At 33.4% G+C, this 27735-nt stretch overlaps 1 protein-coding gene across 3 annotated transcripts in view; it reads right to left on the reverse strand.

Annotated features, from left to right (window-relative positions):
* The window catches only part of RNF180 (ring finger protein 180), a 209986-nt gene that overhangs the window by 151857 nt on the left and 30394 nt on the right, over positions 1-27735 (reverse strand). For all 3 annotated transcript variants that reach the window (XM_019414328.2, XM_019414330.2, XM_019414329.2), the window contains 2 exons: positions 9601-9696; positions 7013-7972 (listed from right to left, as the gene is read on the reverse strand). In XM_019414328.2, the coding sequence (XP_019269873.2) occupies positions 7013-7972; positions 9601-9696 (1056 nt within the window). The remainder of the gene's footprint in view (positions 1-7012; positions 7973-9600; positions 9697-27735) is intronic.

The raw sequence follows: 27735 nt of genomic DNA on the forward strand, positions 1-27735 counted from the left end.
AGACAGACATGGTGGAATATTACTCAGCCATAAAAAAGAATGAGATCTTGCCATTCGCAACAACATGGATGGACAAGGTATTATACTAAGTGAAATGAGTCAGACAGAGAAAGACAAATGCTGTATGATTTCACTCATATGTGAAATTTAAGACACAAAACAAATGAATAAACAAAGGAAAAAAGAGACAAACAAAAACTAACTCTTAAATGCAAACAACAAACTGATGTTTGCCAGAGGGGAGGTAGGTGGGGAATGGGTGAAATAGGTGAATGGGATTAAGAGTAGACTAATCTTGATGAGCACTGAGTAATGTATAGAATTGTTGCATCATATATTGTACACCTGAAATTAAAATAACACTGTATGTTAACTATAACTCAATAAAAAAAGAAAAAGAAGAGTGACAAACTTAAACTGAAAAAATAAATTTACACAAAGTAGACAGAGAAATAAATAATACTTTGTCTCCCTATAACTAAAAGTCATGATGTTCTTTCCTAAAAGACCATTTCGTGACTATGTTTCTATGTTTAATGAAACCAGTAAGATCTGTGGCATGTAATTCTAAATGTCAGATTTTCATTACTAAGGCTTTTTCTGTCAATAAACCATTAATTTTCTGCTGGACAAAGAGAAAAAATTGGGAATAATTGTTCAATAGGTGGATTACTATTATAATTCAGATATGCAAAAATTCCTCTTTTAAAGAGACAACCAAATATGTATTTGGAATATGATTTGTGCATAATTTGAAGATGACAAATCAAGTGTAAATGATTAAATGAACTCCTTTGAAATTTATGCAAAGTTCAAAATGATCACTGTGACAAATCCATGAAAATGAAATTTAGTGCCTTGTGGAAAATATCTTTTCTAGATAAACTATAAGCGGGTCCTTAATATAATTTCTTGGCTTCTATTCTCCCAAGTGTCTAAATCATACCTTTGTAATAATACAAGTAGTCTTAGCTCATTTAATTAATTTAATTCTATTAAATGAGTCTGAACTCATTTAAAATAATTATGTTTTATGACTACAATATATCATAGTCATTGTAGAAGTTCAATGATTTATTACAAACCATGATATTTGGTCAATTATTTTATATTCTCATGCACAACACTCCACAGAAAGGTAAGGTAAATTCTCTTTTCACAATAGCTTCCTGGGGTCTTAAAGATATCTCTTTAAGAGATATTTTCTTTTATTCATATTACATAGACTTAAATTAAAAAATATTATGCAACAATACTAGAGACAGCTTTACCTTCCCTTAACCGAAAGGAAGAACTATTTTCCCCAGGAAGAAATTTTTTATTAATTTCCTCAAAATGCTAGTATTTCAGTCTTTTCATGATCATACTAACCACTTAGACCAACAAGGTGGGCCAAAAAAGAAGTCTCAAAGGAAATTAGAAAATGGTTTGAACTGAATTATAATAAAAATACAACATAAAAGTCACAGGATGTAGGTAATTCAGTAACTAAAGGGAAGTTTATAGAATTAAATGCTTAGATGAGAAAAAAAATTTTCCACTTGATAAGTTTCTATCACAAAGTATTTTTTTCTAAGAGAAAAGAAAATGAAGTCAAAGCAAGGAAAATGAAGACAATATTAAAGGTAAGAGTAGAAATTAAGAACTTAAAAATAGCAAACAATAGAAAAAATAATTGAAACCCAAGGCTGGTTCTTTGAAAGGATCAATAAAATCGATAAACCTCTAGCAAAACTAAAATAAAATTTAAAAAAAGGAAAAAGAAAAAGAAACAAACTGGCATGGTAAGGATTAAAAAGAAGATGTCATTACAGACCCAAGAGACATTAAAATAATTATAAAGGAATATTATGAACAATACTAAACACATAATTTCAACAATACAAACTTAGATAATTAATTGAAAACAACTACTGAAATGTACTCAAAATGAAACAGGTAACATAAATTGTCCTACAACTACTGAAGAAATTGAATTACTAGTCAAAAATCTTCCAAAAAAGAAATCTTCAGGCCCAGAAAGTTTCCTTGCCAAATATTTAAGAAAAAATGACATCAATTCTTCATAATATTTTCTAGGAAATAGAAGAGGAAAGATTATCTCCTAACTCTTTTTACATGGCTAGTACTGTCATGATACCAAAACACACAAAGACAGTACAAAAAGAGAGAAAACTTCAGGTCAATATCCTTCCTGTACAGAGGTTAAAAAAAAAAAAATCTCACAAATAAATATTGCAAGTAGTATCCAGCTATATACAGGAATAGAATACAACATAATAAAGTGGTGCTTACTGTGGGACTGATTAATCGGTACTAATACTGAAAATGCATAATCGTATCAATCGATGCAGAAAAAACACCTGACAAAATTCAACATCCATTTACAACTTTTAGCAAACTTGGAATATAAGGAAACTTCCTCCACCTTATAAAGCGCATCTACACAACACCTAAAACTGACATGTTACTTAATGACGAGAGACTGAATGCTTTCATCCTAATACCAGGAAAAAGACAAGGATGTCTGTTCTCCTCATCTTTACTCAGTATTGTGCTGGATGTTCTAGCTACTTTAGTAACACAAAAAACAGAAACAAATTCCAGATTGGAAAGGAAGAAGTAATGCTGTCTTTCTTTACAGATATGATCATTTAAGTAGAAAACACAATGGGATCCAGATAGGTAAGATTAGAAAAGTTCTAAGACACAAGATCAACATATAAACTCAATTTTATTTCTACATATTATCAATGAACAACTGGAAATTGAAATTTAAGAAAACAATATCATTTAACAACAGTATAAAAAATATGAATACTGAGAGATAAATCTGATAAAAGATGTCAGAGGTCTGTACCTTCAACATAAGAAGACACAAAGTCAAAACAATTGTGTTTGTGTACACTAGTAATACACAATTTTCAACAATTTTTTAAAATGAATAACACCAAAAAGTAAGTAGGTATAAATCTGACAAAACATGCACAAGTTCTGAATGATAAAAAGTGCAAAAATGTGGATGAGAGAAATCAAAGACCTAAATAAAAAGAGAGACATACCACGTTCAAGGATTAAGAAAATCAACATAGTAATGATTTCAGTTTTCCGAAGTTGATCTGTAGATTTCATATAATACAATTAAAATACCAACAAGGTTTTTTTGTAAACATAAACAGGCCAATTCTAAATTTTATATGTGAAGTCAAAGGAACTATATAATAAGTAAAACAAGTTTGAAAAATAACAAGTTAGAGGAATTCTAGAATCCTATTTTATGCCTTATTATAAAGCTATGATAACTAAGACAAAGAACTACTGGCAATGAGAGAGACCCCAAAATGAACTGAAGGTAAGAGAATCCAGAAATAGACCCACGCACACACAGCCGAATGATCTTCGATAAAGCTGCAGAAACATTTCAATGGACAAAGGACAGTGTCTTCAACAAATGGTGCTGGAGCAATCGAGCATCTCTATGCAAAACAAGAAATCTTGACCTAACCTTACACCGTATTGAGAAAATACACTCAAAATGAATCCTAGTTCTTAATGGGGAACTTAAAATTATAGAACTTTTAGACAAAACCACAGGAGAAAATCTTTGTAACCTAGAGTTAAGCAAAAGAGATCTTAGATATGACACCAACGGCATAACTGATTTTAAAAAATGAGAAATCAGATTTCATCAAAATTAAATATGTTTTTATAGGAAAAAAATGTTAAGAGAATGAAAAGACAAGCTACAAACTCAGAGAAAATCTTTACACATCACACAAGCAATGAAAAACTCACATCCAAACTATACAAAGAACTTTTACAACTCAACACAAAGAACACAACCCAATTAAAGATAACTAAAAGATTTAAACAGACACTTCACTAAACAATATATACAAATGGACAAATAAGCACATGAAAAATGTTCAACATCATAAGGAAAATGCCATTAGGAAATTGCAAGCTGAAACCACAATGTGATACAACTACCTATCTACTTATGACAATATAAAAAATACTGAGACTACCAGGTGTTGGTGAGGAGTGACAGCAAAGCAAATTCCCATACATCCTGTCTTGGAATACAAAAGAGTATAGCCATTTCCAAACTGGAAAACAATTTGACAGTTTCCAATAAAGTTAAATATATGCTTACCATATGATCCAGTAATCTTACTATTTACCCTAGAGAAATGAAAAAACTTAGGTTCACACACACACACAAAAAGAACAGAAATGCTTCTAACAGCTCTACTCATAATTGCCAAAACAACTGGAACTACTCACCTGCCATCACAGGTGAACAAACTGGTTTATTAATATGATGGAATATTACTGAACAATAAAAAAGAACAAACAGTAGATATATGAAATAACTTAGACGGTTCTCACAGGCAACTGTACTGAGTAAAAGAAGCCAGTCTCTAGAAGTTATATATGATTCTAATTTTATAACATTACATTATTATTTATAACATCATCAAAGAGACAAGCTAAAGTAATAGAGAACAAATCAGTGTTTTTCAGAGATTAGAGGTAGGGCAAAGATATGATTATAAAGATATAATCAAGGCACAATTACAGAGGCAGAAGGGAGATTCTGAGGTTGATGAAACTATCCTGTATCCCCATCATGGTGGCTGTTATATGAACCTGTGTATTTAGATCATAGAGCTATATGCCAAGAATAAATCAATTTTATTGCATAATAATTACAAAAACTAAAACAAAACACTCAAAAAGACTATGATGAATAAAAAAACCAAGTTCGCTCAGCACTATCTTCCCCCAAAGTAGATGTTTAATTAACATCTGTTGAATAAAACACTGAAAGTTGGCTATAGTTTCTGTTTCAATGTTAGTCTCATTTATACCCCAAAGCTTCAAAAATTTAAATAACTTTTTCTAGTGTCAATAACACTAGGTAAATGCCACATAAAGATGTCTAGCTTGTGAAAAAAATCATTAAAAATATCAAATGAAAGTCAGAAATCTAGATTTCCCAACGAAATTATTTTAAACTTAAAAAAATTTATCATTAATGGATAACTTTGCCTTTATATCTTGTATGCTTATCTTCCTTATTTAAAAAAGGGCAGGATCTATGATGAAGTCATTACTCAAAGGCATGGTATATGAAACACATATTTGATAAATGTTTACAGAATTAACTACTCTTTACTAAACACGGAATGAACTGAATAGCTAAACCATTAATTTATCTCAAATACTAAATCTTTCTAGGATTTATCCTTTTGTTTCACTTAGCAAAACAGTTGAAAATTTTTCTTCTTTCTGGCTCTAACCATGGTGTGTGCTCGCATCACTAACTGTCATTTCCACGCTGCTACAGCTAAGCGGACGATCTATCGGCATTTGTTTGCCTATATCTCCTGTGCAACCAACCAAACCTCTTAGGGTCCTGCCATATTACCCCCTATCCTGAAGTGTCACAGATCTGACTAGAATTCATTCATTCTGATCCATTAGCCAGGCAGGCTGGCTAAAATACACGTATGTGAATGAATAAAAGTAACTTCATAAAAACAAACAAACGAACAAACAAAAACCCACTGATGTTGGTCTTGCTTTGCTCTAAACTGTATGAAGTACAGTGTTCCTATGCTGAAAGGAATCGGTAATATAGATGAACTTTTCAGAAGTACCCAGCCTAAAAACTAAACACATTTTTTAAATTGCAAGGATGTTGTCCGCATATATTTACAGAACAGAGCAAGTATATTTCTTTTAAATTTCTATTTGTTAAATTATTTTAGAGCTCTCTACCTTATTTTTCAGGTATTATTTCTGAATATTAACATAATATATGATCATCTCCAATGTATCTATGGGTTTAAGTCAAATTTTCAATTAAAAATATTGTATTTTACAGCTTCGATAAATTAAGCTGTGAAGTATATTATAATGATGCTAAAATATATTCATTTTTTTACAATCTACAATATATGCCTTGATGCCACATTACGCCATCACTTGCAAATAAATCAAACTGCAATCCTCTTGTCAGCATCCACTCAAAAATGTAGTAATGACCTATAATTATACTATCCAACCAGACAATGAAAAATAATTAACCTGATTGAAGCACTCACAGTAATTTTATTGTATTCAATCTATGACTAGAATCACAAATAACAAGTTCGCTTGTTTAAAATAATGAATTATTATGCACAGTTGCAGCTTTCTATATTTAAGCTCTAAGGACATTGTTGATATTCAACATACTGATTAATAAGGATTGCTATTTATTATGAACAAGTAAATAACAAAGGCAATTTTTGAAAAAAGTTTACATAGAAAATACCGGTCCTCAAACTTTCAAATTTTCATGAGCACCTCATCCATTGGCTTCCACTGGTCTCCTCAGCACCTGCAATTTATTATTCAGTGCCTTCTCATAATGGCTTTTGAACAAATCATTATAGGCACAGAAGTTTAAACCATAGAGAAGCACACTTTCCTATAAAATTACAGTAAGGGTCAATTATTACCAAGACGAATTTCATAACTTAGCACAGTAAACTATATCTGGATCATGTGAGCATATAATTACATAAGGCTCCTTGAAAATATCCATTTAAGCTAAAAGTGATGAAAGTCAATGAATTTGGCACTAGATTGGATTTAATTAGAAAAACTGTTTTGTTTCAACTTAACCTGAAATAAAATTGCCGTAAACAATCCTAACATGAATAAATTTAAAATAATAATGACAATCTCATCTCAATATCATGATTAATATTTGTGTAAAATATTAGAATTGGGAAAATCTCACAAAAGGACATTTTCTAAACATAGGTGAGCACAGAGACAGGCTTATATCTGTCAATCATAAGAGAGGTACATGATTATTAAGTTTACCTAGACAGAAATGTCCTTCCAATACTCATTAAAACCATGTTTTTATAATATAGGTATCCAAAGTTAGCTCCTTTCTCCAGAGCACAGTATTAGTAATACAGAATTTTTAGTAAACTCTCAAAAAAATTACCTGCTTCTGTAGCCATCTTTCATGCCTTCGTTGTTTCCTTCTCAGATTTTTCAACTTGCTCCTTTCTCTTTTATTGAGCCTCTGATTAATGGCACCCAATGAGAAAGTGCCCGAGCGCAGGAAGTCCAGTGGAGAGAGGTGTTCTTCCTGGTCCGAGGCCTCTATCATGTTCCGACCAGCTGAGGGCAGGTCCATCAGGAAAGTCAGGTTGTTAGAACTAGCATGGTCAGTGTACACTGCGGAAGCTTCTAGACCACACTGAAATTCTCCTCCTCTTTGTGTCTGGGTCTCACGGGGAGTCACTGAAAATCTTTGCAGCAGCATATTAGGATCAAAATTGGATGAAATCTGAAAGGAACAGTTATTTTTACTAGATTCTAAAGGCAAGCCTGAAAGGTGAATAGGCTGTGTTTCATTTAGCCTGGGACAGGCAGCAGTCTTACTATGTATTTTATATAAAGTGGGTAATAATGTCAGTTTCTCACTGATGTTCAGATCCAAACTATGTGATTTCCTATGAAAAGCTCTTGTAGTGCATCTGCCCGTCACAAGCTGAGGAACAAAAAGCTGGTATTTTGGATCTGATGCTTTGAAGAGCAGTTTTTCATTCTTCATCTGAAAATATGTTGACCGTACCTCCAGGCAGAGTGCTTCTGTTAATCTTCCAGGGCCATTATTATTTTGGGCCATATTTAAAAGCCTGTGATTTCTGTTTTTGGAGGTGTCACCTGTGAGCAGAGTTTCCTTGTCACAACCTGACTGAACTCTAGGATGTGACAAGTATTTCAGCGATGGTCTCATTAGTCGGCCTGCCTGTGTTGGCTGATAATCAGTCCGGCTCTTAGAGAGATGTACAGCTGCAAGCTGGCCACAGGAACATTTTGGAGTGCTGACAAAATTAAAGCCCCCTAAACGGGCCCCACAGAAAGGGCAATTCAGTTTTCCAACTGTCCACTGGGCCTACAGGTAATAAAGGAAAATAAGACAATGCTTTCATTGTAAAGTAACCAAAGAGAATGTGAGTTGTTTTGTTTTGTGTTTTTTTTTTTTTTTTAAGCCAACCACATGAAAGTTTTCTATGCCACAGAAAAGGCTAGCTTCCTGTTTTCTGATTAGTAGACAGACCAATAAATGGAAATAAGCCTTTTAATAAACAGAGATAAGCAACTCCAAAGTTCTAGAATAACATATTATACATTATGCCCATCTCAACAATACTCCTAAGAATTCTAAAAGACTCTCTCAAACAATAGGTTGAATATGGATGCAGTGTGAATTAATGAAAAGAAAAATACACTATGGAACCAGGAAGCAAATCAGTCTACAGAGCTTAATTTGCAAGTAAAATCTCACAGAAAAGTGTCTGTTTTGATACACTTCTTGCATACCAAACACTGTGGGAGGGAACTTTACCCAACCAACAGAATAAAGCTCTTCCTGCCTTTTTACATACAACCAAAAGATATTGGTTGCGTACATCAGAGTACAGTTTCTATATTCAAATGGGAAATTAATAATAAACTAGCTAAAAATTATTTTTTCAACAGAGGTAGTGGAACATCTGTAGCATCCTGATACATTTTGTAAAGTTCAGGACACTTAAAACCAGCATATTGGCATGTTCCCAGGAAATCATTACAATGTGAGAATGAATGCAAGGGATACCTATCAGATGTTATTTTTTAACAACAACAAAGAAAGTCATTGGAGAATGGCAGCTATACTTTTCCAAAATCATATTACTTATAGTTTTCTAATACATAGGTGTTTTGAATTGCGAGAAATAATGATACTATAATGTCAACAAAATGAGTTCCTGCTCTTATAATATTTCATCAAGGAGACTTAAAAATGTGGTAATTTGATTTTGATTGTACCAATGACAGTCATTACTTATCTAGTTTATTTTATATGTGTGTAGATACACGAATGATGCAGGATATTTCATTCAGTCATTGGGCACTATTCTAGGTGTATCTAAAAGATACACTAATAAACCACAGAGAAAAACTTCTGACTTCATGGAACTTATATTCTAATAGGGGAGCTAGGCAATTAACAGGATCAGTAAGCCATATATGTATGTGGGAAAGTGTATGTGTGTGTGTGTGTGTGTGTGTGTGTGCGCGCGTGCAGTAATGTTTATATTTATACATGTCATATACACGTATGCATATTTACCAGTACTATATATTACTTATTGTGTGTGTGTGCATATGTAAAATATAAATAGGTATATAAAACAGAAAAGGGAGAAAGGAAGTGTGAAGAGTGGTAATAGTGGGTAAGGGCAATTGATAGTTTGCACAGGCAATGCCTCATTGTGATTAAGACATATGGAAATGAAGGAAGAAGGGATTAATTGTGGCAAGAGCAATCAAGGAAGGGGAAATACCAAGTTCAAAGTCTGAGGGTGAAAAGTACCTATAACACTCCAGTAATAATGAAGCCAGTAAATGCAATCAAGTGTTATACACCCTTTCTTATCTCTTGAAACCATGTATTCAATAAAAAATAGCTCTAGAATGAGGATAAAAAAACTTGAAAGGATTACATTCCTAATTGTACTCAGAAACTAAGGAACTTACTTTTTGTATTAGGCAGTTTATCCATTCTGGAAGAGCTTCTATATCCATGTGCCACACATGACAAATATTTTGATCATCAGCTGAATCATGTCTATCCTGTTGTATAAAAATGCATGATATTAGTCATTACCAGGTTCTGGATTTATTTAACAAATTTCATGTTTGAGTAAAACACAAAAATACACATCTAGTTTTAGCCAGGAAGAAAATATACACTGCTCTCCTCTCCTCACTCCCTCCTTAAACCCACAAAGACAAAAAAAATTTTTTTTCAGGGAATAACCACTTGGGAATTAAAAAAAAAAAGCATCAAATTAAATTTAAAATTTAGCAATAAGACACTCAATAGAAAAATCTGGCACCCTCTTCTTTTTTCCTGGGTGTAAGAAAAAACAGCGCCATTCATGACAACTTTCCTGGGCCTTTCATCTCTTATTCCATCTGTACTCTACTAATGACAGAATAAAGGAGTTGCTATATAATCTATCAAGATGCTCAAGAAAAGTACAAGAGGATGAGGGAGAAGAAGAATTGTGTAGGCAGCTGGAAAAGCCCCAACTATATTTCAGCTGTGTTAGAACAAAAAATATTTCAAAGAGAGATACTTTTGGCTTTCTGAAATAGATATGTAAAAATAACTATGATATATAGGTGAAGCGATACACGTATCAAAAAAATGCAGGACAGAGCAGCATGGAGATGTATGACTGTTTATGACCTTAGTGAACCTTAGGCCAATTATTTTACCCCTCTGGGTTTCAGTTTCTTCACCTGTAAAATACTTCTAGATAGTTGCTAAGGTCCCTTCTGAGTATACAGAATGACATTCTATGATGGCAAAAAAGAGTTGCTTGAGAATAACAGGGAAAAATAAGGCTTCTGCCCACGGACCCATGTCCAAGGTGAGATTTTACATAGATATAGTGTTTCCAAGTTGCACAATTCTTTTTAAATTTCCCAAGCAGTTACACAACTAGATACCATAATTGGATTAACAAAATAAACAAGGAAATTACTAAACATCCTTTCTAAGTTTGTATTCATAGTGACACGAATGAAAGAAGACTGAATGTCTTTAAGAACCTTTCAATGAATAATTTACATTGTGACTTGGAACCAAGATCACCCTGAATTTCTAGGTTTAATCTCCCAAGCTGGTTCCTCTGGGCCCTATATCACTTTTCTCTTCCATTCATACATATTAAGATACTAAATGGTGGCCCCATATACAAGAAAAGTTTCAGGATGATGTATTTATATATCAGAAAGATCTATAAAGAAGCCATCTTAATCTAATTTCTGTCAGGCTCTTAAAAAATCATGAAGTAAATTAAAAGAGGAAAGGACAGGAGATATTGTTGTATGTTAGACCACATTTCACTATTTTGTACACTGTACACAATTGTATTTTATATATATTTATTTATTTATAATGGAGGAAAAATACTCTTGTTAAAAGGTTTCAAAATTTTCTAATTCTAATATTTTAAAAATCTACAACACAAGTAGAAAATACTTCACTGACCAATACAAAGTCTGTTGAAAAGGATTTATAGTGGGCCAAAGAGTTACTTTACAGTTCTATTAATGATGCCTGAACTTTAATTCTGGCTAACAAAATGCAACTTACCATGTCAACAGTGAGAATAATGAGAAATAGCCAGGCAGGCCCAGGCCAAAATGAAGAACATATTACTGAATGGAAACAAAGTGAGGAAGAGAGGAGGAGATACTACGACACACAAAGGTTTATTTTATTCTAGATTCTCATAAAACAGAAGATGGAAAAATTCAGGCAGAGTGAAGAAATTACTGGTTTCAAGGTGGTAAAGTGAGTACATATTCCAGTTGATCCTCTCTCTCAAAACAAAAAACCAATACAAGACATTTACAAAAAGAACCCAACCGCTGAATTAGGAAATACAGATGGGGAGATTTCAATGAATCAGAAATTATGAGGAACCTGTGAAAGATTAGCGAAGAAATAAAAGCACAATGTATCTAAGTTCCAAGTACATAATAGATGAGAACAACACAAAGAATGGTCCATGTCAAACAGGTGAAAACCAGAAACAGAAAAGGTCCTGGGTAACTATCACAGGCGGTGAGTAAGTCTGTCTGTCTCCAGGCAAGAGGAGTACTTGGACAAGAGAAAAATGGGGCAACATTCCAGGGTAGCTAGAGATGCCTAAAAAAGATGGAAAGCATTTGTAGCAAGTGTAGAAGATGAGCTACTGAGGACCAATGTCTATTCTTGCTAAAAATAGTACTACAGCATATAAAGAATGTGAACTAGATTTGTTTGTACTAATAACATGCATCGCTGCTACATACTCTTTGTTCTTTTAAAAAAAAGTCAGGTGAAAGAAATAAATGCACTCTGAACTATGATATTAAAAGCATATATAACCTAAAATTAGATGAGCAGTATTATGGCTTTTCTATGGAAACAAACAAAAATGGATAGAAAAAGCCCCTAAAAGGCCATGTAGTAAGTTGCTAACATTGGTTAGATTTTTTTTTTTTAATTTTTTTAAACATTTATTTATTTTTGAGACAGAAAGAGACAGAGCATGAACAGGGGAGGGGCAGAGAGAGGGAGAAACAGGCTCCAGGCTCTGAGCTGTCAGCACAGAGCCCGATGCGGGGCTCGAACTCACAGACTGCGAGATCATGACCTGAACTGAAGTCGGCCGCTTAACTGACTGAGCCACCCAGGTGCCCCAACATTGGTTAGATTTTAAGGAAGAAAGACCAAGGGTAGGAGTTACTAAAAGGAGACTTTAACTTTCTCATAATTGTTTTAATGGGAGAATATATTAAATTACACTTACATGATTACAATTTTATTTAAAAATTGGCTCAAGTGAAAAGGAAATAAATTGATTATTTCTGATTCTGGCAATCCTAAAGTAAGTGGAATTAGATATGCTCTCAGCATTATAATAGATAATACTAGGGAAATATATTTTTAAAAAAAATTGTATAAGACCTTGGACAAAATAAATGGCAGGACTGTGAACACTGAGAAGAGAAACATAAATGAGGGGAGCCTAAAAATCACCCTTGATTTCTGCCCTGGGGAAATTCTAGAATCTTTATGTAGGGAGGAGGAAGCCAAGAACATAGAAGAAGCCTTGCTGATAAAGTGAAGATCTAAGTGTACAGAGGCTAAATAGCTAGAGTTTATAGACAAGGTACTGGCAAGGAGAAGCCTACAAATAGAAAAAAATTCCAGAGAACTGCAGAGATTCCTTTAAATCTTTGGTTGAATACCAATATGAACACATGTTGGGTGAAATACCAGAGAACCAGATAAAGAAAATTTACCAAGGAAAAGACATCTGCTAGTAAACTGTAAATTTAACTATTCACACACGGATCACAGCAAGCTGGGAAGATATTCATGCTCCAATTAGCCAGAGTAGCAAGATCTCAATGAACAGCTTGGGTATTTAGTAGATTCTAAAGAGTCCTGCCATAAGAGCAGAGCTAAATTAGCCCTAGAATAAAGCCTATTAGAAATCAACCTACAAAAATTTAAAACTAGGCCTGCAAAGAATCAAAGTCAATCACTAGTAATTTATATGCCTGCTAAAAACCTCTTTAAAGGAAGATAATAATATTCAGACACTCAATAATATTAAAACTAAATGTCCAACTTACAAAAAAAAATTACCAGATACGTGCAAAGCAAAAATGACCCATAGCCAACAGAAAAAATCGAGCAACAGAAATAAACCCAGAAAAAGGTGGAAATGACTGCATAAGCAGATAAAGACATTAAACCAGCTATTATAAATATGTTCAAGCATTAAAAGTAAAACATGAATAAAACAAAAACAGAAAAGTCTTAAAGTAACAACAAACAAATGGTATGTCTAGAGATAAAAATTCTATCTAAATTAAAAATGTAACACTGTGTGTCAACTATACTCAAATAAAAACTGAAAAAGTAAATTTAAAAATTTTAATAATTTTTAAAATAAAAAAAAAAAAAACAGTGAGAATGAAGCCCTGTAGTTCGCAATCAGAGAGTAAAGTAAGTCTCTTTGACCAATGACTGAGTTTAGCTGTAGGTTTTTCACAGATGCCTTTTATCAAGTTGAGAAATTTTCCTTCTTCATTTTCTGAGAGTTTCTATCATGAATGGGTATTGAGTTTTATCAAATAATTTTGCCACATGTATCAAAATGTTCATTTTTTTCTTCTCTATTCTATTGATACACTGAATAATATTGATTGATTTATGAATGCTAAACTAATTTTTATTACATAATGTGTAAATTTATTCCTAAATTGTTCATGTTTTTTGATGCTGCCATAACTGGTGTTTTACCAGTTGCTTACTGCAGTCTTCTGTGGCTAGTTTAAATAGTTGAATTACCATACTGACCTTATAGTCTACAAACGTACTAAACTCACTCCTTGCTGGTTTTTTGTAAATTCCTTAGCATTTACTATATATATGATAATATATTACTAAATTGTACTAATGTTTTATCAAACATTTTTGACACTATCTTCATAAGAGGTGTTGATGTGTGGGTATCTTTTCTAATAGTATCTATTTTTTCCCTCTGTCCCCCTCTCTCTCTGCCCCTTCCCTGCTTCTCTCTCTCTCAAAAATAAATAAGAATGGGGAAAAAAAAGAATACTTGTTTGTTTTTGGAGGGTACAGGTTTTCATCTCATATTCATCTCCTTTAATTGATGTAGGTCTGTGCGTAAAGTCTATTTTCTCTTGATTCATTTAAATAATTTGTATCTCTTTCAAGTTTTATTCCATCTAGGTTATCAAATTTTTCATAAAATTTTTCACTACATTGTTATTATTCTTTTAAGGTCAGTGCCTCTATAATGATGTCTCTCTTCTTCCCTAATATTAGTCATTTGTGTTTTATCTGTATTTTCTTGTTCACTCTAGTTAGTGACATATTAATTTCATTGTCTAAAAATATATCTTTTGATTTCATTCTATTTTCCTTTTTATTAACTTCTGACAGGTGTTAGTTTCTTCCTGTTGCTTACTTTTTTAAAAAATTTTTTTCAGGTTTTTTTCTTTTAATGTTTATTTATTTTTGAGAGAGAGACAGAGTGCAAGCAGGGGAGGAGCAAAGAGAGAGGGAGACACAGAATCCAAAGCAGGCTCCAGGCTCCATGCTGTGAGCACGCAGCCCGAAGTGGGACTTGAACTCATGAACCACCAGATCACAACCTGAGCTGAAGTCAGACACTTAACTGACTGAGCCACCCAGACACCCCTCCTGTTGCTTACTTAAGATTTAATATGCTCTTCTTGCTTTCTTACCAAGCTGGAAGCTTACATTATTGATTTTAGACCTTTCTTCAAATAGAAGTACTTACACTCTAAAGTTTCCTGTGACCACTGCCTTATCTGCATCCTACAATATATGGCTTATGCATTTTCCTTTCCACTCAATTTCAAGTATTTCCTAATTTTTCTTGTGATTTCTTCTTTGACTTTAAGTTTTAAAGTACGTTTTTTAATGCGCAAATATTTGAGGATGTTTCAGATAACTTTCTGCTATTGTTTTCTGATTTAATTTCATTGTACCTCAGAGAACATATGTGGTATTATTTTCTTTCTTTAAAATCTAAATAATGGTCCAACAAATGGTATATCTTGAAGAATACTACATTTGCACTTTAAACAAATACCTGTTCTGTTGTTGGATATGTTTCATAAATGTCTGTTGTGTTGTCTAAATGTAATGTTTTCTTACTGAATTTCTGTCTTCTTATTCTACAGAATATGTAGAATATTCTTACTCTACAGAATATGAAGAATATTTGTTTATGAAACAAACCCTGAAATTTCCAATTATAATTATGGGTTTATACATTTGCTCTTTAAATTCTGTCAGCTTTTGCTTCAAGTTCTGCTATTAGTTACATACATACTTCAAATTGTTATGCATTTCTGGCGTATTACTTCATAATTATGAAAATTATCTCTTTATTTTTAATAGTATTTGTAGTTTTGAAATCTACTTTGCCTGATATTAATATAGCAATTCCAGTTCTCCTTTGATTTATGTTGGGATGATAAAAATGTGTTATTATTTCATTTTATATTTCAGTGAATTTCTTATAAAAACATACAGTTTGAAATTTGTAATTGAAGCATGTATATCACTTACATTTAATGTTAATACCAATATGTTCAAGTTTAAATTCAGTATCTTATTTCCTATTTGTCTCATGATCCCTCTTCTGTTTTTCTTCTTTTACTGTCTTTTACTGCTGGCTCTTTAGAGCTAATTATTTCTCCTCTCCTCCTCAGTGGTTGTTCTTTTGTTTACAATATGCATCTTTAATTTATCATAGTCTTCCTTTAAATTATAATATATGACAGTATGTGCAGATTGGAAACTTATGCAGTATACTTTGATTTTTTGCTTCCTATTCTTTGTATTATTGTTTTCACACATTTTATTTTTGCATTTATCAATTACACGATAAACTGTTAACATTCTGCTTTAACAATTGTCCTTTAAGGAAAATTAAAAGGAAATGTACATTTACCAACACATTTACCATTTCAAGATCACCCTATTCAGTTGTATTGATATAAATCCCATTTGATGACATTTTCCTAATACCTGAAGAACTTCCTCTGATAGTTCAAATTTACTGGTGATGAGTACTTTGAGGACATGTTTCTATGAAAAAGTTTTCATTTCACCTTCATTTGAAACATTTTATGTACTGTAAAATTACTCTGTAGTATACAGTCCCCTGGATTTTGTGAAATGCATAGGGTAGATTATACATAACTATGACCAAGATACAAAAACAGTTCCACTATCTTCCTCAAATTCTTTCATGCTGGCCCTTCATAGTCAATACTTTCCTCCCCACTTCCCAATCTGTTCTCCATTCCCATGATTTTATCATGCTGGCTCACCCTATTCAAGTGGGATAGTCAGTTCAACAAACCTAAAACTTCCCCATCTTCCCCTGAATCCCAGTTCAGCTTCTCCACCTCTTCGACCAGACAGATGTGTATCTAACTCTTTGATGAAGGGGTATAGTTTCTGACACATATTCACAATATCAAGAACAGAGATAATGAAAGCGGCTTAGGTTTCTATTGATCTTCTAGGTTGCCAGCTTTTCCTTGCTATACCCTACTTCACATTTATCTTCCTTTCCTAGCTCTGTCAGTCTTAGCACACACTATGTCCCGGTGTCTTAGGGGTTTAGCTATCTCAGTGCTCCTGTTCCTTCTAGTTACAGTTCTGGGCCTAGCATTTTTTATGTTTTCATTTCAGTATAGACAACACATAATGCTATACTAATTTCAGGCGTACAACACAGAGATTCAAAATGCATTATGCTATGCTACCAAAAGTGTAGCTACCATGTGTCACTGGTACACTATTACAATATCATTGATTATATTCCTTATGTTGTACCTTTTTATCCCTGTGACTTATTCATTTCATAATTGGAAGCCTGTATCTTCCACTCCCCTTCACCCATTTTGCTGTCCCACTAACCCTTCCCTCTGGCAACCATTAGTTTGTTCTGTGTATTTATGGGTCTGATTCTGCCTTTTATTCATTTTTTTTAATTGCACATATGAGAGAAATCATATGGTATTAGCCTTTATCAGTCTGACTGATTTTACTTAGCATAATACCCTTTAGGTCCATTCATGCTATGGCAAATGGCAAGATCTCATCAGTCACTTCAATAAATGGTGCTGGGAAAACTGGACACTACATGCAAAAGAATGAAACTTGACCACATTGTAACACCATACACAAAAATAAGCCCAAAATGGATGGAAGACCTAAATATGACACCTAAAACCCTAAAAATCCTAGAAAAGAACACAGGTAATAATTTGACATTGGCCACAGCAACTTTTTTCTAGATGTGTCTACCAAGGTAAGGGAAACAAAAGCAAAAAACAAACATTAACAAACAAACAAACAAAAAACTATTGAGACTGCATCAAAATAAAAATATTTTGCACAGTGAAGGAAACCATCAATGAAACCCAAAGGCAACCTACTGAATGGGAGAAGAGATTTTCAAATGATATATCCAATAAGGAGCTAGTATCCAAAATATATAAAAAAACGTATATAACTCAACACCAAAAACCTCCAAAATGATCCAATTAAAAAATGGGCAGAGGACAAATGGACATTTTTCCAAAGAAGACACCCAGATGGCCAACAGACACATGAAAAGATGCTTGACATCTATCAATAATGCAAATCAAAACCACAATGAGATATCACCTTACACCTGTCAGAATGGCTAAAATCAGAAACTCAAAAAATAACAGGTGTTGACAAAGATGTTGCAGAAAAAAGAACTCTGGTGCACTGCTGGTGGGAATGTAAATTAGCACAGCCACTGTGAAAAACAGTATGGAGGTTCTTCAAAAAATTAAAAATAGAAATACCATATATCCAATAATTCCACTAACGAATATTTTCCCCTTCACCCCTCCAAAAACAATGAAAACACTAATCTGAGCAGACAGATGCACATTTATGTTTATTGCAGCCTTATTTACAATAGCCAAGATATGGAAGCCACCTAAGTGTTGAATGATAGATGACTGGATAAAGATGTGGTGTACATATACAATTCACTCTTTTCTATGCCACATTGTATTGATGTTCCAAGTTAGTAGAATATGGCAAGAAAAAGAAAAGAGACACACAGATAAAAATTAACAAAATAACAAAATACAACTTCACACCCACTAGGATGGCTAATAAAAAAATATTAAAATAAAAAGTACATAAGCATAGGTGAGGACATGGAAAAATGGAACCCTCAAACATTTGCAGTGGGAATGTAAAATGGTGCAGCCACTGTGTAAACAAACCTTGTTGTTTCTCAGTAGGTTAAACAGAATTACCAATTTACTTATCGAGTCTACTCCTGGGTGTATACCCACAATAATTGAAAATAGATGTTTAAACAAAAACTTGTACACATGTTCTTACCAGAATAACAATAATCAAAAGGTGGACGCAACCCATGTATCCATCAACTGATTAATGTATAAGCAAAATGAGGTATATCCATAAAATGAAATATTGTTCAGCTTCAACAGAAATAAAATAGTTATACATGCTATTACGTGGATAAATCTTGATAACATAATGCTGGTAAAAGAAGCCAGACACAAAAAGCTACATAGTGTCTGATTCCATTTGCATGTAATATTCATATCTACAGACATAAATCAGATTAGTAGTTGCCTGGGCTTTGGGGGAAGGGGAAATGGAGAGTGACAGCTTAATGAGTATGGGCTTTCCTCTTGGGAGGATGAAAATGTTCTAGAATTAGACAGTGATGATGGATACACAACACTGCAAACGTACTAAATATCCCTAGTGGTAAATTTTATGTTATGTATATTTTAGTACAATTTCTAAAAAAGAACATAGTAACTTTTTTATTCACAGTTAGTATACTATGAAAAATACTAAGGAATTCACCAAAAAAGCTGCCTAAAAATTTGCATAATTTCAGTATACAACATCAACATACAAATTTCTGTATATCACATTTCTGTATATTGACAACAAATAAAAAGTGAAAATGTTTAAAGTATCACTTACAATAGCATAAAAAAACATGAACTACGTAAGTATAAATTTGATACAACATAATTAAGACCTGTCCACTGAAAACTACAAAATACTATACAAAGAAATTAAAGAAGACCTAATTAAACTAAGGAATGTACCATGAAGGCTCAATGTTTTCAAGATCTCAATTCTTCCCAGATTAATCCACAGATTCACTACAATCGTACTCAAAATCCCAGAAGATCTATTTATTAAAATTGATGGATTACAAAATTTATGTGAAAATGAAAATTGACCTAAAACACCCCAACAAATTCTGCAACAGAAGAAGAAAAGTAAAGGCCATACACTATCTAATCTCACCAGTTATTAGATCAATGGAATAGAGTCCAAAAATAGACCTGTATATAGAGTCAATTAATTTTTGGTAAATATTTCAATGTAATGAGAAAAGATCTATTTTTCAATAATTGGTGATGGAACAACTGAGGTTAAAAGAAAACCAAAAAACCAAAACAAAAAGCCTTGATGCTTACGATACACCACACACAAAAATAACTCAAAATGGATCAGAGTTCTAAAAAGTAAAAGCTGTAACTGTAAAGTGTCTAGAAGAAAACAGAGAAGAAAACCTTTGAAACCCTGTGATAGGAAAAGGATTCTGAGAACACAAAAACACAAACCATAGAGAAGAGGATATGATAAGCTGGATTTCATCAAAATGAAAACAATCTACTGTTTGAAGGTGTCACTAAGAAAATGAAAACACAAACCTATACCTGACAAGAACTTTTTAGCCAGAATATATATGTAAAAAAAAACCTCTTACAACCAAGTAAGAAGAAAACATAATTAAAAAATAAATGAGTGCAGATTTTAACAGACACTTCACAGAGGGAGATATACTAGTGCTCAAAACCACATGAAAAAGGCAGAACATCATTAGCCCCTGGAGAAATGCAAATTCAAAGCACAATGATACCACTGCACATTTATTAAAAAAGCTAAAAAAGAAGAAAAAGAGGAGGAGGATGAAGAAGAGGAGAAGGAAAAAAGGAACCAGCAATATCAGTACTGACAAAGAGCAAATGAAAATCTTATACATTGCCAGTGGGAATGGCAAATGGCAAAGTTATTTTAGAAAACCATTTGTCAGTTTCTTAAAAAGCTATGCCTACACTTACCACAAGACCTAGCAATTCCTAGCAATAATCAAGAGATATGAAAATATATGTCTACGTAAAGATTTGCATACAGATGTTCATAGCAACTTTATTATAGCTCAAAACTGCAAACCTCCTAAACGTCCCAAAACAACTATGGCATCCCTACAATAAACAACTATAGGATCCATATAACAGAGAATATTCAGTAATAAAAAGAAATCAACTACTGATAGATGTGGTAACATAAATCAACCTCAAAAACTTATCCTGAGCATAAAAAAACTATATATGAAAGAATACACTTATATTCTCTCTCTAAATATATATACATATGTATTTGTGTATGTGTATATACGTGTATTTTCTACACATATAGCTTCCGCGTGTGTGTGTGTGTATAATATATATATATATAATATATATGTATATTATATATATAGTTTCTCTCTACATATATAGTTTCTATATATAGAAACTCTGGAAAAGACTGAATACTGTACACATTGGCTGCAGGTACATGAATACGTATACATTTGTCAAAACTCATTCAAGTGTGCATTTCATTACAAGTAAGTTACACCCAAATAAAACTGATTTTAAAAAATATGAAAGTATCCTTAAGAAAAGTTATTAAGAAACACTTGTGAATCATACAATTTTGTTGGTAAGCTTCATAGGACATATACTACCCTAGTCCTCTCTGTATCTTCAGATAAAAAGACAGCCCCTGAAATACAACAGGCACTTACTAAATGCTTGATGAATGAAAGAAAGCCTATTCTGTGCTCAATTTTTTAGAATTTTCACTGCTGTTATTACCTTTACCTTTCTGAGCCCTATAGTTTTTAAAGTAGTTCCTTCAAGGGGTGCCTGGCTGGCTCAGTCGGTTAAGCCTCCGATTTCGGCTCAGGTCACGATCTCGCGGTCCGTGAGTTCAAGCCCCGCGTCGGGCTCTGGGCTGATGGCTCAGAGCCTGGAGCCTGTTTCCGATCTGTGTCTCCCTCTCTCTCTGCCCCTCCCCTGTTCATGCTCTGTCTCTCTCTGTCTCAAAAATAAATAAACGTTAAAAAAAAAAAATTTAAAGTAGTTCCTTCAAACTACTGAAGACTGACACAAATGTGCAAAGATAGTGTGCCCGTTTTCCCTTTCTGTATTCTTAAATACATTTAAGAACCTGAATTCTTAACAATTTGATCATATATGAGCCAAGGCTCATCATAACAAATTAAAGTGGACTATACAAATCTGTTTATCAAAGAACTTTGGGAAACTATTTGGAAGTGACTCCATAAAAATAAGCAGTCTAGCTTTACCTAAATATTTTGCCTTAGAAACAAAATGAAATTAAGGATGACATTTTTTAGAATATAATTAATCTCACAAACATCCATACTCAAACACATTAGCCCCTTACATTAGGAGCTGAGAGTTTTTCAGAGTAGTCTAAATGCAATGAATTCTTTAAAAAGCTGTTATCAAGAATACAAATTCGAATAGACAAAGTCATCTTTACTTTGTTATTACATCCAGAACTACTTCTGACTTTTCAAGCTTCTGTCTATATATGAACTAAGTAAATAATTCTACATTGGTACAATAAACAGTAGGATATTAATGTCAAAGTAAGAAATGGCAATCAACCTATGAATATTTATTTCATGATTACTAGACCCAGTGTTGACCATAAAAAGGGAGTAAAATTTATATGTAATATATAAATGCATATATATACATATATAAATATTTTTATATCTATGAATGCATGCCAGGGACTATGCTAGGTACTTTAAATTTATTGTCTTGTTTATTTCATTGTGAGTATTCCATTAATTTAATCATAAAGTGATTATGATATTTAATCCCCTAAGATTGACCACGATAACTAAGAAACCACCATCAACTACAAACTATAGAGATGCTTTATGAATATTTTTGTGAGAATAAATTGGGAGTCATAATTCTAGGTAGGTAAAAGATATTTTAAAAGGTACTTATGTTTACTGGCTCACTAACATTTATACTGTGTTTACTATGCCCAGGCATTGTTTTAAGGATTTTTACTACTTTACAGATAAGGAAATTGAGACAAGAGAAATTAAGTGACTTTTATGTAACTTGTCCAAGGTCACATATTAAGTAGTAAAGCAAGGATTTCCATCAGGCAGTCAGGCTTCAATACTCCTGTCCTGAGTCACTAAGTTTCCATTGTTACTTCCTGCATGTAATAAATACTACTGTTTTCAGGGCAATCAACTCTCCGTTATCTTTAGCATAAGTATGTTCTAAGGTGATACTACTTTTTCTGAGCCTTAGAAAAAAAGCAAAACAAAAACAAAAAACCTGAGGCATAATTTATTTTTAAGTTAACCAAAACCATTACACTAACTTATATAAGAGGAAAGGTAGATTTAGAAAAAATTCTACAGTTTCTTCTGATATGGGACCTCCCCCAACCTGACCTTTATTTGAGAACTATTAGTATAAACCAAGCACACATTTTTCTCTAAATAGTTGAGTTAAACCACAGTTTCATGCCAAGACAAACAAAAGGAAAATTGGTTACAGCAACTGATACAGGTGAGAGGAATGTAAAGGCCGGATAAAGACTATATAGTGTTCTGTTTCCTCTTCAGAAAACTTAGAAAGGACCAAGAAAGCCAGTGTAAACAAAGAAGCCTCAATTATAAATAATGAGACTGCCAACTACTTCACCTGTACTTATACACACAGTCCTAGAAAATATATATATTATTCATGATATTTACTTCCAATATAGACTTATAGGAAAAGTAGGACATTTCATAAAATATTATGTTTAGTTTATAAATCTACAATCATCTAATTTTTTAAAAATCATACAAGTTTATATAAGACAAGTTCTAATGAATGTATTTTAAGACAAATGACAAAATGGAAGGATTCCAATTTCAGGAATTTAATGCCTTTCAAGTAATGGCATGAGATGTTATCTCCTAGAAAAAAATCAAACTGAATATTAGAAAAACTGTATTACTAGGACTTAATAAAACCTTACTAGACAGTTTTCTCATGTCTCAAATTTATACGTGAGGGAAGAATGAAAAGTTAACAGCTAATTTCACTTAATGCTGTCAGAAAAATGTTGACAAAGTATTTCATAAATGAAATAATTAGTTTCAAGCAGCAGGGGGAGCTAAGGCATTGTTAATTTGTGCTTTAAGGGTAGGGAATGTTTCTTGTTGCTGTATATACAGAGAACTTCATTTAATTTTAAAATTATAAATTTTATGTGTTATCTTTTTATCATTTAATGATCTTTACGATGCTAATCAAGCAGAACAGGTTAAATGTAAAAAGTTGACACAGACAATTTAATATTCCAAGATGTTTTGAAAAATGTTCAACATTTGGCATTTCCAATGTTAGCAGTAATATTCCCTCAGCTAATTTACCAAAAGTGAGCCAACTATACACTTAACTATTACTGCTATAAACACAAGGAAAAGACAGAGTAACAAACATGTCACTTACATTAACATTATTAACTGAATATTTAAAGTGTCACAAAAGTAAAAGAACCAAATTCTATCACACTGCCCTTTGTTTCTTATTTGGACTCTGAGAAGATACTTCAGGGTGAAAAAAAACATTTTTTTTTAACTCAAAAGGTCGGAATGAATGAAAAAAAATATTAAAAGACTCACTTAAGGGCAGTCTCCCCACATCTGTTGTTGCCTAACTTTCTAAAAATTCACTCTTCACACAATAGCCAAAATGATCTTTTTAAAATTCAGTGGTCATATCACTTCTTTTCAGTAACTTTCCAGCTCTTACAATAAAAATCAAAGTCCTTAATTTGGCTTACAAGACCATTAATGATCTAACTGGTAACTTTTTTTTCTTGCCTCAAATCTTGCCAAAACTTCCTCTTGCTCTCTCAACTCCAATCATGGAAATCTTCTAGTTTCATGGATACGCCACATCCTCTCCAACATAGGTCTTTGAACATGCTGGTCTCAAAGTTTAGAATGTTCTACCTTCCTGTTACAAGCAGTTTCAATTCTGTCTACATACTGTTCTTATGGTTCCCAATACTTTTTCTTCTTGCCACTTACATGGCCAATAGATATTTATGATTGACCACTATCCTGAAAGCTTCACAAGGACAAGGCCTCTCTCTCTTCTTGTTTGAATTTCCAGTGTCTGTTACATGAACTATTTGTTGTGTCTTACTCGGTTTGAGTTGCCACAACAAAATACCATACAGCTCATGTATGAAGACATGAGACAGAAGACATTTATTCCTCACACTTCTGGCGGCTAGAAATCTGAGATCAAACTGGCAGGCAGCATGCTCAGATAGGAGTAAGAACTCTCTTCTCAGCTTGTAGATGACTGCCTTCTAACTGTGGCCTCACATGGTGGACATAAAGAGACATCTGTCTCCTCTTCTTATAAGGCCACAGTCTTTTCAGGCCAGGGCCCCATCCTTAAGATCTCATTTAAATCCTAATTATCTCCTGAAGACGTATCTCCAGATAGTCACACTGGGTAATAAGACTTCAAAATGAACTTGTACAGAGGACTCCATGAAGTCTGTAGCATGTGGAAACTGAGTATGAAATATCTGCTGCCACTAAGGGAACATAAAAATATTTAAAATGTAATAAACAATATAAATATGATTTCAATATGATAGCCATTGAAGGAAAGATATCCTAAGATTAATAAAGTCAGAGGGAAAATGAGCAAAATATGTAGCCAAAAAAAGGTGGAAGAGTTGTGTAATCCAATAATCAATTCAACACTCAGTGATTACATTATTGCCACCTTGGTGCTGGCAATGGTGTTTTAAAGCTGAAACACTTCACAGAATGTAACTCAAAAAGAGTCAGACTTTTTCAGTTATAATGCTTTTAAGTGTTGGATTATTCCTCAGTCCCCATTTTCCTCAACTCACTAGAAGCTGGTACTTGTCGCTACAACTCTCTCAACTATAATGAACACTGACCAATGATCTCCTCTTTGCTAAAGCCAATGTACACTGTTAATTGTCATGCAGGGTCTCTACATATGACCAGTTTGTCTGCCACCTCTACACAAACCTTGGGGGCACCTTTTACAGACCAGCACCCTCTGGAATTGTGCAGTGTACAACCTGTACTTTGAAGCCAGTGTCTGTTCTTCAATATCTCCCCACAATACCCAGTGCTATTAGCCAATCTCTCTTCCTAGAAAACATCCATCCTTTGAATTCTGTTAACACTATATCCTGATTTTCAGTCCTACCTTTCTTGCTACTCTTTTTTTCTACTCTGTGAGCTTCATTTTTTCCATCCATCCTTTAAATACCCTTAGACCCTCTTCTTTCTTACTCCATTCACACTCAGCATGGTGAGCTCACCTACTGTCATAGCTGCACTCTCCACTTGTATGCTAATGACTCCCAAATCCACATTTTTATGCAGATGTTCTCAATCCCACATCCTCAGAATCAGTAGCCTCTTAGACATCTCTATTGGAATGTTCTATAGACCATATAAACTCAACATGTCCAAACTGTATCATCAAAGCTGACTAAAAAACTAAAACTGAGGACACCATCCCTAGCCACTGGCAAAGACTTCACAAATGGAGGGCATTTCTGTCATTTTATTTTTATGTTTTTAGGGTTTTTGTTATTTTGCTTTTGGTTCTTACTTATATTTCATGTGCTGCAGCCCTAAAGGGTAGGGCAGGAGCCCCTTTTCCCCATGTGGGCATTGCAGACTGCCTCGAAATTCCACTCTAAATTCCCTGGTGCATGCCTTCCTACGTGCTGGTGGCTGGAAACTGAAGTTCAAATGTCCCAGATTCCCTTACAGCTCAAGTTCCACATATACAGCTAGCTTCCACCAAGCTGACATACCCACTCACTATTAGGAAAGCTACATGATGACTGCATTTGTGCTTTGTTTTGAAGGTATTTGACTATTCTGCAGCACAAGTTACTGTGATCCCAGTATCCAGTTTTTAGTTTGTGGGGGTTGAGAGGCAGAGCGTAACCTCCATTTCCTGGCATTGGACAGGGCTAAAGAAGTGTGGTTCTCAAGCCAAAAGCTATGGACTTTAGGTTCTGTCTCCCTAGGTTCTTAATCTTCTAGGTTGTTCTGAAGGCCATTTCACATCTGTGTGGGGTGATGAAGACAGGAGACAGAATCTGAGGTTTGCTCAGGGTGAGGAGATTCTAAAGGGGAACGCCTACATAAAGTTGGGCTATAACCTCAGTTTAAGAGTGAACAAGCAATAAATCTGGTGCTCAGAGGAACACAGAAGAAAACTTGCTAATGTCAACGTGAAAGGAAAGGGAAAAAAAAATCTTCCCCTGAGGGCACAGAAGTATTTCTTAAACAAAAAGTACAAAACATAAAGGACATGATTAGTAAGTTCAACTACAGTATATTATGAATTTCTGTTCATGAAAAGATACCACAAGGAGTGAAATACAACTTCTACAAACTGGCAAAAGATATTTAGAATAAAAAAACAGAGTATTCATATTTAGAATACACATAGAACTTCCAAAAACCAAAGCAAAACCACCTAAAAACAGGCAGAAAAGAAGACATTTTACAGAAAAGACAAATGGCCTCAGAGATGACATGTTAAATGCTGGCAAGGATGTGGAGTGACAGCAATGCTAAACCATTGCTCATGGCACTGTCATCTGAAAAAAGTTTAGCGCCTCCCAGTGAGGTTGGAATATGCACGTACCCTAGGATGCTGTGACTTTATTCTTAGAAATACACTCCTGCAAATTGGCAAAAGATATTTACAACAGAAAATATCTGTGTCAAGACATGTAGAAGAAAGCTCATAACAGCACTGTTTTTAAAAACAAAACAAGATAAAACTCAAATTATCAAAGGTGGAATGAATTACACCAGAATACTGCATTACACAAAAGTGAAAATAAGTGGTAGTTATACAGAACGTGATAATTTAAGTAAAAGCAACAATTTCTGGAAGAATACCTACTTACAGTGTGATTTCATTTACAGAAATTAAAACAACACAATACTTCCAGAAATAAACACAATTTATTTTATACCCATGTTTTTAATTGTAGTGTAATAGGCAATAAAGATAATAGGTAACAAATTTAGCATTCTTTCAGCATAGCATCTGAGAAAATTATGTTCAGATTCCAGTATTTTATTTTATAATTTACTTTAATTAAAACAGATCTTTTATTCACCTTCAATATTTTTATGAAATGTTTCCATTTAAAAATGTAAAGTGTTTCTATAATTTAAAGAAAGACTGAAAAAGAAGTTAATACCAATATACCCACTACCCAGTTTAGTAAAGACAAACACGATTACCACTTTAGAAGCCCCATCAGGACTTAATGATTACATA

Source organism: Panthera pardus, unplaced genomic scaffold (assembly GCF_024362965.1).
Source record: "Panthera pardus isolate Hobbes unplaced genomic scaffold, ASM2436296v1 HiC_scaffold_2, whole genome shotgun sequence".
In the NCBI taxonomy this organism is placed as follows: domain Eukaryota; kingdom Metazoa; phylum Chordata; class Mammalia; order Carnivora; family Felidae; genus Panthera; species Panthera pardus.